The sequence below is a fragment of the Pholcus phalangioides genome, unplaced genomic scaffold, assembly GCF_987345545.1.
Source record: "Pholcus phalangioides strain wild (caught in Gottingen) unplaced genomic scaffold, Ppha-v1.0 ptg000011l_1, whole genome shotgun sequence".
NCBI lineage: Eukaryota > Metazoa > Arthropoda > Arachnida > Araneae > Pholcidae > Pholcus > Pholcus phalangioides.
Genome location: NW_028301604.1, coordinates 20,409,662 through 20,425,977, shown reverse-complemented (window position 1 = coordinate 20,425,977; position 16,316 = coordinate 20,409,662). Strand labels below are relative to the sequence as shown.

Sequence of the window (16,316 nt, the reverse complement as noted above, 5' to 3'; positions counted from 1 at the left end):
GTTTACATTGGATGAACGCAGGTGTCGAGGAGATATGATCGAAGTGTTCAAAATTTTCAATGGGATGGATAGGATGGACCATGAACTTTTAGTACACCGCCAATCGACTGCTTTTACAAGGGGACACCAGTATCGATTGGTGAGGGACAATGCAAGGTTATGGTGTCGCAGGGAATTTTTCTCCAATAGGGTTGTTAATAAATGGAATAGCTTACCCCCGGAGGTAGTAAATTGTAACACAATTGACACGTTTAAAAAGAAATACGATAAACATGTTGGGGTAAATCGAGAAGCTATCCATACTTAGAATAAGACAACCATAAGTATTCTTTATGGGCATTGTATAATATTTTATCATGTGTATATATTGTTTGTAATTTGTGTTAATTGCATTTTTAATTGGGTTGCTGTATTTTTGAAACATATGACAACCATATTTTTATGGGCATCTTTTTATCAGCCACCTCGTTGGGCATTTTGCCTGTTGTGGCGTTGTATTTGTATTTGTATTTGTATTTGTACATTGAAATGGTCTTAAACCGATATGGTAATGGTTTTAACTGCTTTCTTTCATATTAAATTTCAAATTAAGATCAGTTTTTACTTTTAACAAGCATCATAATGGTCTTTTTTTTATAAAAACAGAGTTGTATTCACTTTGATCAAGTGTGGTTATAACCATGAAGAAAATCGCTTTCAACCGTCCTGGTTGATATCAGTTTTGACCATTTTGAGTCGTTTACGACTATAGACGACTTCAAATGGTCGAAAGAAAGTGCAACCAATTTTTCCAGTATTAATTTTTTAAAGAGTAGTTTCACATAGAGCTAGCTACCATGCCACCCTCTTTGCACAGCAGGCACGGCCGCAACTAGTAGAGGACAAGGGGGGGGGGTCTAGTGCCCCAGGTACTGGATCAGGAAACTGTGTTTACCGCTTTTCCGTTCAAAATTACGGGGGGGGGGGCACCAAAATAGACTCTGGCCGCGGATAACAGAGTAAATTTTTGTCTCTAGTTGCAGCTCTGACAGAGCAGATCCTACAACTACTGGCCTGTTTAAATTCACTTAGTTATCACTATATTATTTATTGATTATTTTAATGAAATAAAAGGTAAAACATTTAAATCACTTTCAAGACCAAATTTGACCAGTTTTGACCACATCCAGATGGCTAAAACCACTTTTAGCCAATGTCCTGGTCAAAATCAACTCTCCCTCTGTTATAAATAATAATCGTAATCTTGAATTTTATTCTGAAAGGGAACAGTTTTAACTAGGAACTCTTCACTGTGCAAAACCTCAAAGTGGAAACTAATTAAATTTTTTATTTTGATGCTTGAGGTGAAGTTTTTGGACAGTTTAGGATATAAGGGTTTCGACAATATGGCAAATATAATGACCAAAACCTTACCAACCCTGATTTGTGTTGTTAATTTTGTGTGTTTTTTGGATGTGTTTTTTTATGGCTTGAAATCAATTTTATTCAAGTTCACAGTAAATCTTTACTGAAATATAATTAACTAATCAATATTTTTATGGGCATCTTTTTCTCAGCCACCTCGTTGGGCATTTTGCCTGGTGTGGCGTTGTATTTGTATTTGTATTTGTATAATATATACATTTAAATAAATATACTTCACGTCTCTTCAGCCAGTAATTTAATTGGGTTATTAAGGTAGTATCATGTAACTACTTTTTAAGAACTAATGAGAAAAAAATTTGAAGTTTGAGTTTTGGTCACTTGAAGTGGTCGAAACTGGCTGAAACCAATATCAGCCAGGCTGGTTTAAAACTGGGTTTAAACTGGCTTTAATCACGGTTTAAACCCCCCCCCCGGTTAAAACCGATACAACCCTGCCCAGAGACCGTATAAAAAACTAATTTCGTAAGTGTTTCAGAATTAGTTTTTTGACCTGAATAGCTTCTAGGATGATGAGTGAAAATATTTGAAACATTTTTGTTATTAGAAGTTTCCTACAGGGCTAACGGTTCAGAAATCAACGGACACCCTGTATAAAATAAGAATAAATTTTTCATTTTTTTATGTTCTATTTCTTTTCACATTTGCAATTGAAGGAAAAAAGAACCAATTTTATACGATGAAACTTTCATATAACAATACCATTTAACACGATAATTATGCAGTAAATTAGTTTTCATCTATAACGATAAATTCCCGTGCAGCCGATGGTTTTCTTTGATCCCTTGAAAATCTTTGTATAGATGTTTCACACAGTGCATTCAACTCTTTAATTTTTTCATTTCGACTGTTCAACAGTAGTTGTGATTGTGATTTTTTTTTAGTTAATACGTTGTATCAAAAATATTGCATATATCTGTATTATCAATATAGACGCACTATATTGATAAGTATCAGTTCAATATTTTCAAATACTGTTTGATAGTTAGTATCTCTAGTTCATTTAAAGATGAGGGTATATTGGTGTGTTATTGATAATGTGTATGATAAAAATTAAAATTTTCATAAAGAATATAGAGTTTGTGTAATTCAAGAATAAGATTGAGACAATTTTATTCGAATCGATCAAAAATTCAATAAAGCCACATGTTTAAATGAAGTATATTTCTAGATTCCAATGTATTACCGTAAATGTCACGGCGTTATCATTGCATATGACGTAACTTCTCAAAAGTCTTTCGAAGACATCGTTTTTTGGGTTCAAGGTAACATTTTATTATCTCAATTGTAAACTACAGGGTGGGCAAAAAGTCTTTAGAAACTTTAAAAATTAATAAAAACCGAAATAAAAATCGGTTTGCAGGATTAGCATCGCTAGGTCACGGGAATTTTTTAAGACGGAAAAAACTCAAAAATAGCCGATAGGTAGCTCTGGTACGAGCGACTTCGGTGGAAATATGCAAATGAGACGGTTATAAGAAAATTGCGCTCCTAATCCACAACCAGTTCATTGTTGTAAACCGTGTATGTGGACCTGCTGCACTCTATCTTTGTTGGATTTGGGACTCGCCTGCAATGTGTTATCCCCTGTGGTGGTGGTGGTCATGTGGAACACATACTGCTGTAATAAACGATTTGGAGGGGCATTCTGATTGTTATTTGCGTATCTTTTCTTTGACTTGTGTACGTCAGCGCCACCTATCGGCTGTTTTTTCGTGTTTTTTTCCTGTCTTAAAAAATTTCCGTAACCGAGCGATGCTAATCCTGCAAACCGTTTTTCATTTCGGTTATTTTTCCGGTTTTTATGATACGGATTAAAGTTATACGGTGAGTTAAAGTTCATACGGACTTTTTGCCCACCCTGTATAATAAAAGTTCATGTTATATTATATAATGGTTTATTGTTTTTTTAAAGGAAAACAAAACTCGAATTCTGTGCCATATAATTATAACAAAAATTCTCAATTTCAAAAGTTAATTTTCATCATTCAATTTTAATTTTTTTCCAAAATCACTACCGAAGTTTTATCGTCAATCTCAACTCCACTTCTTGGTAGTTTTTTTGACATGAATATGTCTTGTGGAAGAGCTGTCTGATCAGTAACCGACTGCATATCAAAAGTTGGCAACCGAAAATACTTTAACCCCTTTACGTACTGGCTTTTGGAAACAAAAGCCAGGCTATTCGAACTCGAATATCTCAGTGAATATTGCACTTCACAACATGGAATGTTTTTGTTAGCATCAGGAAAGACAGGGCAAAAACTTTTTAATTGGGTTTTGAGGCACACGGGGATAGTATAAAAAGTTAATTTTTATATTTTAATAACTATGCAACATCTTGAAACATGAATGAGTACTAATATCTGAGTACTACAAGTCATTTCGAAACTTTTACAGCTGGAAGTATACCTCTGGGATCAACGGTTTCCCGGTGAAATGCTATACCTCCTGTTTGCTATGCACCCTGTATAAATACAGATACTATATTTTTTACTCTTCAAACCGTAGTGACGGACAAGACCGTAACTAGGATTTTTGCCGCCCTCATAACTTTAAAATTCGATAATTTTACAATGGTCTTCTTTGTTCTCACCTAAAATTGCCGCCCCCTAAATCTTTCCGCCCGGGGCAGTTGCCTCCCCCTGCTCCTCTCTAGTTACGGCCCTGGTGACGGAGCAAAGAAAAAAATATTGCTGCGGCCAAGATTTTTGGTGATATATGCTTTTATATCGGGTATTTTGGTTATATTTGACATCCATATTTTTATGGGTAAAATTCTTTCAGCCACCTCGTTGGGCAAGTTGCTTGTTGTGGCTCTTGTATTTTTATTTGTATTTGTAAAAGAAAAAAAATCTGTTCCCATTCACAGGGTTTCCAATGAAGCGCCTTAAAGATAGGAGGAAATGAAAAGAGATAGCTCAAATGTATTTCTTCGATCTACTCCAGACCGAGAATCTCAACCTTGTACACGAAGAGCTTAAACTCTTAATAAATCTAGAAGTACATAAAACATATAAGCACTTTTGGGGGAGGGGTGGCTACAGATAGATCTCGAAAATACGTTACAATTATACGTACTTCACTGGTGTTAATGCGATTTTTGGTTTGGGTATGACTTGCGGTACACTTTCGTAATGAAATCATTTCGAGCTATGTCGCGGGAAAGTATGTAAAAAAGAAGATAGACTCTCGTCTATCTTTTTTAGTACCCATAATACCTTTAATACCCATTTTTATGAAGATTTAATTTAGTTTTTGATTCTGCAGTTTTAGTTACCAGACCAAACAGAAACAGGTAGAATTGCACTGTTACGAGATTTGAAAGACGTAGTCACGTTTCAGCTTGAGGCAATGTTAACGACACAGCCTTATAATCTACTTTTTTTTCTAACTCTAATGATTTATACTGTGTTAAATATACTACTGTATAAGAGTATGAGAAATTTCGTATTCTATAAACATAAAGCTGCTATTTCAATTTTGTTTTTTTTTCTCTCCAGATTTAGAAAAGAACATCACAGACAATTTCCTCTTATTTATAATAGGAAATAAAAGTGACTTGGCGAGAAAACGAGTTATAGATCGGAACAGTGCCACTAGTTTCGCAAGATCTTTCGGGGCAAAGTATTTCGAGGTTTCGGCGAAGACTGGTGATGGTAAGAGTGGCCTTGCTTGTCATATCTATTTCAATTATCGATTTGAATGCCTAACTAACCTTCTGGGACAAAATAATTCATGATACCATTGAAGCGCTATAGATTTGCTCATAATTACCCATGTATTGATCGACAAAATGTTCTGGAAACAATAGAACATGAGTGGAAAAAACGTAATTAGAAATTCGACTTTTTTTTATTTCATATACACACACAATCAGACGAAAATACAAAAAGCACAGTGAACGTCGAAACACAAAACAGCACAATATTGACAAAAAACAAAAAAAGAGAAAAAAATAAACACGCACTTTGTAACCTATAGGGATTTTGCAATCCTTCCATCAGGTCTAGATGAGACATATACTCGAAGTTGTTACAATGCAACAGCGTTGGTTACTAGAGGGTATGGTATTTAGCTGGTATATATAGTACTGAGCTCGTTAATCTTATCTGAGTAATATTCAGGTGAGGGATATGAGGGATTCATAATATACACTGTGAGGGATCACAGTGTATGTTTATGTTTGATAAAATTCAGTTTTTTTCAAACAGTTCATAATTGACCATTTTTGTCGCACCGAGGTCGTTTTCTGCACACGAGGGCTAATTATTGCCGATTCCAAACGGCAGCCTTTTTTTATACTCACCGAGAGGTTGGTGCGCTAACCCCTCGATGCGGAACTCCATGCGGCAGCAATCTTTTTCAGTGGTCACGTAGCCGTTTCCTCTTGTACCCCTGTGTCAAGAAAGTTTCTAACAAGGACAAACCGAGTATTGAACTCACGACACCTCTAAACATCGGTGGCAAACACTTTAAGCTAGTATCTTATCGACCTGGGGGCTCGTAACATTACTTGTATTTTTAATACTATGGAAATATTTCAATATTTTTTATCCGTATGGGAGTAGATTTTTTTAAAAATTGTTTTATTTGTTTTTGGGAAATGATATATTTTTATGTCTAGCTGAATTTCTATTTTGGTTTTTCATCAACCAATTATTAATTAATAATGTAAATTTTACAATTCTGCACATATAATTTTGTCTAAGCGTTAATGTATGACATTTTCAGATTGGAATTATGTGTTATTTGGGATCTTACTCTATTGTATGTGTGGTTCAGTTGTCATATGTTTCTATCGTATGCTCCCCTCCCTCCCACAACAAATTCATTGAAATGACATTGTTATTTCATTGAAAATGTTATGAGTTGATATGTCGAGTTGCAAAGCGTAGTGTTCCACAACCGCCGGGCCGCGGGCTTCCAAAGGTTGAGAACCACTGGCATATATCGCATCTCAGTGATATACATATGACTTCGTGTTACGTTAATGGGTGATGAGGAAATAGAAAACGAACGGTCTTGACATTATGACACACCTATGACGTAGTATATACAATGCGAGAATCTCCTTGTAAATAATGCACCTATTTTTATTCATACATACATGATGATAAATGTAAAAATTATGTTTACGATAGAGTAGGTTATTTATAAATTTATTTTTTAAAAATTGGGAACTTCCTGCTGAGAACGTGTTTTTGTGAGTAGTTTCAGACGCACAACATTTTGTGAAACTCGCCCAGAAATTCTATAATTGACGTCATTTTAATCATATTAGTCAGAAAAACAAGCATGTGTTAACGTCCAAAACTTATTCATATTACTCAATTTTAATATTCAATTTTTCCTCATGGGGATGTGTATCAAACACACAGTTTTGATAATAATTTCGAAATACGTTCAAAATAGTATGAAAATGTTTTGCTGAAAGGCTGTAGTAACTTGTCATATTATTGTTCTTTTCTTTAGGTGTTAAAAAAGTTTTTACGCAGATATCGAGGAATCTCATCGCAGCGCAAAAGTTGGTGAATAACAATAATAATGTTAATACGCGAATTAGAGACCTGAAACTTGCAAAAGAAGAATCAGATACCGATAATAAATCATCCTGTTGTTTTCGAGATAGTAATTTTTTTTAAATCGTAAATATTTGAAAGGTATACTTTTCTTTAGCATTCCATCTTAAGGTTTCGAATTTCGTAACGTTCATCATCTGTGAAGTATATTTTTAATTAGTTGTATAAATTATGAATAAAAGCGTTTTTAAAGTTCATTATTTATGATTTCTTATTAACTGAATACGGTGGAGCATAAAGTGTAGTTCATTCAGATAACATTAACGATTCTCATCACACGAATCATTCCTGTTAGTATTACTGTATTCTATCAGCAATACAGTTTTATAAATGAGGATAGAAATCACTCTAACTTCTCATATATACACAATTATATTAATTACTCAATAAACATATACTAACGTAACATGTCGGATACAACGACACTTTTATGGCGTTTTCCCAAAAAATTAATGGAATTAGATCTCAGCACATTTTTTTTATTTATTTTTTTTATAGCGAGCACAACTCAGGTCTATCGCGATGGGCAATTTACTACCTAGTGAGTTGTGCCGGAAGTGTAAGTATGTGTACCTAACAGTCTGAGTGCATATCTAGTGTTGTGTATGATTTTTCAGTGCTGCCATCTATATCTCAGAAGAGAAGTGAGTGAAGTGTAATGACTGAATATTTGTACTGTTTGTAGGACTGTTGCTCTCTGTGGCGAGACTTTTTAACGATCGGCTCGCATTTGCGCCTTGAAGTTGGGAACCACAGAAAACCAACTTCAGCCGATCTCAGCACATTGAATGTTCGTCTGTTATTCTATTGATATCTAACGATAAAACAATTTTTATTACATGTTTGACAGTTTGACTTGGCTATTGGTATGGCTCTTATATATTACATTACTGAATATTTCCGTAATTTTGTCCAACTTTTTACTAAAATATGTCATTTTACTAGGAAGCTCGCATTAATTCATAATCTTTACTAAATTCAAGGATGGAGATGATTCGCATAGTTCATGAATTACATTACAGTATATGACTATAAATATAAATATTCAGCTCACATATTTTGTCATGCTCATTTTTTTTCTTTTTACTGTGAAATACATTTTATGTCATTGCAGACTTGCTGTAACATTTTAATACCCCCCCCCCCCCAAGAGTTATTCATACGCAATAAATTGCAGTTTTGCGGACAATTGGTAACATTTATTGGTGAGAATTGGCAATATCCCGTATTTATGATTTCAATTTCCTGATTTTTTCTCGCTAAAATATGGTCACCCTAATTATAATGAAATAGCAATTTCATGCATAGTATTTGATTGTATCTGATTATGTTTTTGATGGCTAAAAGGTCTTGAAAACATTAGCCTTTGTTGTAACACCACCTTGGTTATAACGACAAAATTTCGTTTAATCTTCGATTTCTTTATAACTGAGTTTTCTTCTTCCATGATTGCAATCCCTCAAAGATTTTCGATCCATGTAGAAAAACACTTTCTGGTACAGTCTTTGGGCTTGCAGAACATTCCCGTCCACAGTACCACACATAAAATTCATATCCACCTTCTCTTGACTCTCTTTGGAACCATCCATTCGTTCCAAAATCCATCGTAGAAATGACGATAAGTTCCAAAACCAGCGCTTCATGCGTTCAATAAAAGCGCCGTTCAGCGGTTCATCGCTTGTGTTGCGACCTTACATTGACGAAAATTTTGCTTGTTTAGAGAGGTGTTCTATCACTCCTTAAATTTTTTTCCATGAGTTTTCCTAAATCACCCTATAGTTACCTAAGCACTATCTCTATAGGAATAAGAGTTTTATGTTACATAAAGAGAACATCTGAACCTCAACCTGAGTTTTGAAATAATAATGAAGTCGAATAGCGTGCAGAGTTTCCAGCATAGCAAGTAAGGTGATTAAGTCAATAAGCTGGGCAGGAACTGGGAGGGGGGCAGGGGGTGGTGACTGCACACCGGGCGGAAATTTTTTGGAAGGACAATGTTTTTAAATCATTTGTTTTAGTTCAGCTCTTTACTTGATCTACAATATACTATAATATTTTATTAGGTACAACATGAGCAGTAAAAAAACTAACAAAATTTAAAAATTAAGTAAAGTATTTATGTTATTCAAATTTCAAACAGATTTCAAAATTCAATGACGACTTTTACTCCAAAAGATAATGGGAAAAGAAACATTTCATTTCAAAACTATCACATTTTTTAAACTTGGTTGGGGGCACTGGATCCCTCCCCCCCCCCCAGAAAAACCCTAGTTCCAGCCCTGCAGTGGTGGTCGGCTGAAGTTGGTTTTCTGCGGTTTTTCAACTTCGAGGTGCCGATGCTAGTCGGTCTACCGTTTGTAAAAGTTTCCCCGCAGAGAGCAGGCTACTTACATCAGGACCGTAACTGCAGGGGGCAAGGGGAGCACCGAGCAGCAAAATTTAGGAGGTGGAAAATTTTACGTGGGAACAAAAACACTTATAAAATTATTTATTTTAATAAATAATTTTGTTTTAATTTTATTTATTAAGTTCTAATCAATTAATTAATTATTATTATGTTTAAAAATTTATAAAATTATCGAATTTTAAAGTGTTGGGAACGACAAACATCCTAGTTAAGGCTCTGCAATAAGGTTTTTTCTACTTCTTGAAAATGACTTTTCATGGTGGGCACTTGGGTCTTTATGAAAGGGAAAAAAAAAACGAAATCCTCATTGAAAAAATACTCCAAGCCGTTTGGTTTTCCATCAGTGAATTACACATACATTATCAAAAATTTTGCGTAAACCTTACTCGTAACCTTTCTTTTGTTTCTTCAGCTTTGGCATTAACACAATGTGCTATCTTTTGATCCGCGATCCATGTATTTCGGATTAAAAGTATAAGGACAAACTGCTCTGTATTTAGTTATCATCAAATATAACGCCACGTTTTATTATTATTATTTTCTCTCTTATTAAATGAAACCAAACGTTCTCGTGATTTGTGCATCATTCTTAGTGACTCGGACATCACGGCATCATATGCGCCACTCGAAAGATACAGTCGATGTGAAAGAGATTTCAGTTTAACCTCTGTATAGCCAAGAAACATAATTTTATTGAATTGAAGCGCAATTTCGTTTTGTGAAGTTAAAATAGTTGAAACCACGTTTTTAATTTTTAGAAAAAAAACACTACACACACACACACACTCACAATGGGAAAATAACAACACTAATAATATTAGAAATTTTTATTTTCCAAAACTGAAATAGTTCAACGATACTATCAACAATGTGAAAAAAAATGTATGAAACATGAATTGTTATACATGCATGTTGTCAGTTCTAAGTTGTTTTTTTTTACGATGAACTCTTTAAGCGAGAGCGCAAAAATTACATTCAAACTATAAGTATATACTGATATATTTGTAAATTAATGTGTGTTGTAATTGGTGTTTTCTTCAGGTTTCGTCAATCTTTGTTAAAAATTTTTTTTTTTTCTTGCTTTCTCTCATTAATTCCATTTTTCCTGATCTTAGGATTAGGTGGCTTTCTTGGTATTTAAATGAGCTTTGGATATTTTGAATCGCAATTTTTAAGGAAATTTCACTTGAAAACAATTACAATATTCGCACTATCACGTATAATGTACTATGATTTCTTAAATAAGACTACCCGTAAGGTAGATGACGTGATATAGTAGCTACTTACCCCATTAAAAAAATGAGCTAATGTGATATAGTATCTACTTGCCCCACTTTTCCCTCTTAACCCCTTACCTTTGTCGCCCGAACTGGGTTCGGGCAACTGATAAGTCCAATATTTCTGATTAGACAATTTGTTTTATTTTATTTTTTGTGAAGAGAAAAATTTGTTTTTCCTTATCACCTTAAAGGCCAAATGAAGTTTATTTATCTTTTTTTATTGGTAAAATGCACGCAATTAAACAGGGAAAAACAGAATTCCATTTTTGATTCATTTTTCCGAAACATATTCCACAGTTGCGGTATTAACACGTCTGATAAAAAAAAGAAAAATATTATATGTCTATCGATCAAAATTACTCAGTTACCGTAAACTCATTTACTACCGTAATTTCTTGAGCCCCTAGGGTGTAATTTGGGCACGAATGAAAGAAGTGTTTATAACTGTTCGAAGTATTTGGTTATTTGATACATTGAAGTAGCTCTTCTGAGTCATACCCTACTGCTATTATGCAGTAGGAGTTACGTGGTTTTGATGTAAAATGTAAGTTTTTCGAGAGTTGTTATGCATATTTTCTCCTATATTTCATTGCACAACACTGCGTCATTTAAGGCATGAATGCTAATTATATGAACAATATTTCTATCTTTTATCTCATCTTTTAATCTTTTTCCGGGTTTTTTTTAATCAAGTGACTCACACACAGGGATAATTCGAAACAATTATTTCAATATGAAAATAAGGATAGTATCGTTTAAAACCATCATATAAGTAATATGATGAAATGTAATCCATAATGTAATATGATATGAATTTAAAACCATCATACAAAACCCATAAAGATGTGATGGATGGTTTTTTTTATTAGAAACTAGTTAATATATATATAGGATGTCAACAAAATTCATGTTTAATTCCCTTTCGTTGCAAGGATATTCACAAAATGTGTGATGATTTGTGTCCAAGTAACCCCCTTGCGTTAAAATAATAATTTTTATATATACAGCGGAATTATTTTCATTAATTTATCAGAATAGTATAGTGACCTCATTATTTATTTCAATTTATTCTATTATAGTTAATAATTTTTAACGCACGCGCGTAGTGACTGAATTCAGACTCGTGGCTTTATCAAATGTATTTGCAATGGAATATCTTATAATATTCATATTCTACAAATTATGGAATATTCTACAAATTTAGATTGTCAGATATTTATCAGAGGAAAAATTAAGTATAATCAGACAATAGGAAAAAAAAAGGAGGAAAACTTTTCAAAAGTTGTTCAACAATACGGTTTTTCTTCTTTCTGCACATTGGTATCACACTGGTATAGGTGAAATTATGTTTTAAGATTCGGAAGTGTAACGTAAAAAAAAACCTAGTTTTTATTTTCAAATTGTTTCCATCGTTTTTGGTTTCTCAGAAGTAGCAAAGCAAAACATGAATTCGAAACCACACATCTCTTTGTTCATTGTCCAATTTTCACAGTTTTTAAGAGAAAATAAACTATTTTCAACTTGTCAGCAGACAAGGGAAACAAGACCGCGTTCTATCGTTCCGCCACTTTTTATTTCGATGATGTTGTTGTGTGTAACCGCATACTCCCATACCACTAGATGTTATGGCAAGCTTGGCATGATAGCTGTTATAACAGTCCTGCAGACGAAGTAAAGAAGATGCTATATGTAGAAACACTTCATTCACACCTATTTAAAACAAACAGAGCATGGCATGTATTATTGCAAGAATATTTATTAAATTTCTTCATTCTTTGCTGCATTTGAGTTTCATTGCTTTAATTTAATGCTATATGTGTAATGTATACAGCAGAGAAAACGTTTGTTCCTCAACTTTTGGAGGACGGTGTAATTTCTAATTCTATTATTAATGAAGTAAAGAAATTAGCATTCTCAATTACCGTCTCTTTGTACGAACTTGCGGTGAAAGAAATCTTATGACATCTTTTCACATGTTCAAAGGGACATACTTGAAGGAAAAGAACCATGTAATGATATGCATATATGCAATACCATCTCTGAAGGATATTAACATGAACTAACATCCTGTTGTTTTTCGGTGTTTCGCCTGTCTTCCAAAAAACAAAGTAGTCATGTACCCCACATAATGTGGAATTTCACGTGCCGATATAAACCGACAATGGCCTAAGGCTAAATATAAGTTATTCAATGAGCTTCCCAGATTTACACGTTACGCAATAACAGAGCCTAGGAATCGTCATCATAGGTGTCTTGAAGCTTAACGGGACGTCATTGAATTCACGACTTCAACATCATTGTTCAATGACCTTGTCCATAAAATTACCTCCTGTAGCGCTCACGGGAAAGCTAGACGCTGATAGTCTCTCATTCGATATCCATGTAAAGTTTTCAGAGGTGTATGCTTCTTGAAATCAAAGCGGAGAGCATTTTCGAGAATCGTGACCAAAACATGCTTAAATGTGAGCAATACAGCAAAGAAAGACTCCCAACTAAAAAGTGTTATTATAAAATGCTTCTACTGATATTATACAGTTACTGATTACATTCTTTTGGAAATTTCAAAAAAATTAAAAAAATCTTTAAAAAATTAAAATAGGGATACTGTATTATGTATTCACTTACACTTTTATATCTGTATGTTTCATCTTTATTACTATTAAATAGCACCAAATACGAAGAGAAGAAAAAGCTATCACAGAATGTTTCATTCATGGAATTTGTTGGGAACAAAATTACACGTTTTCTCATCAGTCCAACAAAAAAAAAAGTACTTATGATTGTTTGTTTACGCTTTATACACGAAGCAGCACCTCTCTCGAGTCACATTGAATTTATTCTTTTAATGCAGTATAACAAGCTGTTAAACAATATATCATCTGATGGTTTTGATTTGTGTTCACGTGAACAATGTAACTAACAATTTATTTGTAACGACTTTCCTGGAAAAACGTGTGTTTTCGCTGCTCTGTCACATTTCACGATTCTAAAGCGTGACTTCCTTTTTAAAGAAAGCGAAGTACTCCGTAGTTTGTCCGAAAATAGAGGTTGAGCTCGATCATTTGCGTAACTACAGCCTGTCGAGCAGAACAAAACATTCCTTCATCTGTGAAAGTGGTTTAACCCCTATAAACAGGGATAAAGTCAGAATTTTACGTGTATTCGTAGATCACCCTGCATCATGTCACGACAATATGCTACTACACGTTTCCGATTCACCCACTTGCACAACACGCTTACAAATGGGTGGTGCTTCTTTGAAACGCTTAGTGAGTTTTTACGATGCCTTCCGCTCGACATCTTCAATTTACTAGTGATTGACAGATTTTGACAAGACTCATTATTGTAACTAACCTTGAAAATATTACGTAACCAAAAGAACCTGCATAGACACACACACACACAAATATAAATAAAAAAATAGTTTTTCCAAAACTAATAGATAACTACCGGAGATTTAGTGCAAAAAAAAAGCCCTTATTAAAAATATTGTTTTTTATTCTAATCTGTTTTGACAAATGCTATCACCAAAAATGGCATTAAATTTCTTGCACAATTACATGAGTTATTCATGACTATTGCATTTACAAATAATACATTTCATGCGGAAAATGTTTCTGGTATCTCTTTTTTCTGCTTTTCCGATTCAATTTCGTATCCCATACATGGAATCACTTAAAAAGATTTCCTCTCACATTTTTCCTCTTTCAGAAGAAAATTATATTAATTTTGCACTTATTTTCTTTGGTATGTTCCACACACAAAATGGCAACTGTCTACGAACAAGGTTAAAATATCTTCTTTTGTCTCTCGCAGCTGTTTTTAGTACTAAATCTATCAATGCTTATAAGGATTATCTGTATATTTTTTAATGAAATTATTCAAGGATGAGATCGTCTCAGGATTTATGTTTAAATATCATCTATCAAAAAAATGGTACGTACATAAGTACGCTTAGACCAGTGCAGTTTCATTAAAATACTAAATTCTTGGTAACAGAAAGATTTCGAAATACTTTGTTTTTCTTCCTTGTTGTCAAGGATTTTTATTGTCTGTAAAATAAAATGATGAGAATTTTGGTCAACCGAATAGCTTAGCTTTGGTTTTTTTAACTTCAGTGGCTCACGGTAAAGAAAATGACGTGATTTCAGTATTCTTTGAGAAAAGACCGAGGATCTAGCTACTTTAGATTGATGCTTGTGTAAAGGACTTTTGTTTAAATAATTTTTTTGTGCAAAGAAATTTATTGATTTCGAAAACTAAGACTAAAATGAATGGTTTTACTACAAGAATTTTTACATTAAAAACGATGGTAATTAATCCTTTCAGGGATTCATGCTTGTATATTGACGGTGTTTAAGATTTTTCATTGATATTTTTATGTCAGTGTTTGGCTGTTGATCAAAATTGAGAAATAGTATTTGACGAAATCTTTTACTGCAGTGGTTCTCAACCTTTGTTGAAGCAGCATTTTCTAGTATATAATTTCTATTGCTGAGCACCATGTAGCCTTTTTTTATTTATCAAATTTATGGATTTTGAGCACCGATCGAAAACCGCGGTTTTACTGGAAGTCACGTCGAAATCACTTAGAAATCACGTCGAAGAAACAATTTGAGAGGAATTAAAAAGACATGCATGCTCACAAGTAAACTCGTTTATTGCATAACTCTTCGCAGATTATTTGAAATGACCTAATATACTTGATGCTCTTAATAGGCTACAAGGCTGTTATACTATTCACTAAACACTAGAAGGCCTTTCTTACTGATAATAGACCAAAAATTTGGAAATATAAACGCAGTTGCCAAACATGGAAATGAAACTCGAAACCACATTATTTAATTGAACTTGTGCTGGAGATTATGATCTTAAGTAAACGCAGACACGACGAAATTTTGAGTCGTAAAGACGGAAAAAAGAGCATAGAGACAAAAGATAGTAGTTTTATTTGTTTAGCTAAATAAAATTACTGTAAGAGGGATAACCGTAGCCTCTGCATGTCGTACTAAAAACTATTAATCTTTGATCCATAATAATAATAAGAAAAAAAAATAAAGAACAAGAGTAATAAGAAACAAAAGTTTCTTGATTTCACGACTTTTTGGATAATGCATACGTTTTATCGCCAAAAATTTTCACAATTTCCGAGATTCTTTATTATGCAACTTGGAGCTGTCACCAACATAAACTATAGATAAAAAAAACCGCTGAGGATTCACGGTCAAGAATATACTGGAAAGATCTGAATATCTCTTAACTATGTGTCTGCTATAGTTGTAAATAAAAAAATGTGTTTTGTTTGCTAAACGCGTATCATTCGAAAACATTTTTTTTAATTTGCTCATGATCTTCTGGTTGATAATGTTGTACTTTTTAGCAAAAAAACAAATGATACTACAAAACAAGTTGTATAACCAGCCACTTCATTCTCTTAAAAATTCCCTAATATATCAGTTAAAGATTTACTGCATACTTTGTCAGAAAAATTTTTCTTCAAATATTTTTCTAACGTTCAGGTGAGCAGCTAAACATCTACAAAATACAAAAATTACGATTTACATTATTTTTCAAGCTTCATTTTATAGATAATATTTTTTTTCTTTCCATTACACAAAAAACTGT

The 16,316-nt window shown here is 33.4% G+C and overlaps 2 protein-coding genes across 4 annotated transcripts in view; one reads left to right on the top strand and one right to left on the bottom strand.

Moving 5' to 3' along the window:
- LOC149080202 (uncharacterized) overlaps positions 1-7,200 on the top strand; it is a 36,884-nt gene extending 29,684 nt beyond the window's left edge. The window contains exons 4-6 of the mRNA XM_089238609.1: positions 2,594-2,687; positions 4,926-5,081; positions 6,898-7,200. Of these exons, the coding sequence (XP_089094735.1) occupies positions 2,594-2,687; positions 4,926-5,081; positions 6,898-7,067 (420 nt within the window). The 3' untranslated portion in view covers positions 7,068-7,200. The remainder of the gene's footprint in view (positions 1-2,593; positions 2,688-4,925; positions 5,082-6,897) is intronic.
- A 3,025-nt stretch (positions 7,201-10,225) lies between these two features.
- Positions 10,226-16,316, bottom strand: part of LOC149080201 (uncharacterized) — a 48,682-nt gene continuing 42,591 nt past the window's right edge. Inside the window, exon 7 of one of the 3 annotated variants that reach the window (XM_089239248.1) lies at positions 10,226-12,401. In XM_089239248.1, coding sequence (XP_089095374.1) covers positions 12,208-12,401 — 194 coding nt within the window. In that variant the 3' untranslated portion in view covers positions 10,226-12,207. The remainder of the gene's footprint in view (positions 12,402-16,316) is intronic. The other 2 variants (XM_089239247.1, XM_089239250.1) reach the window with 2 other exon arrangements.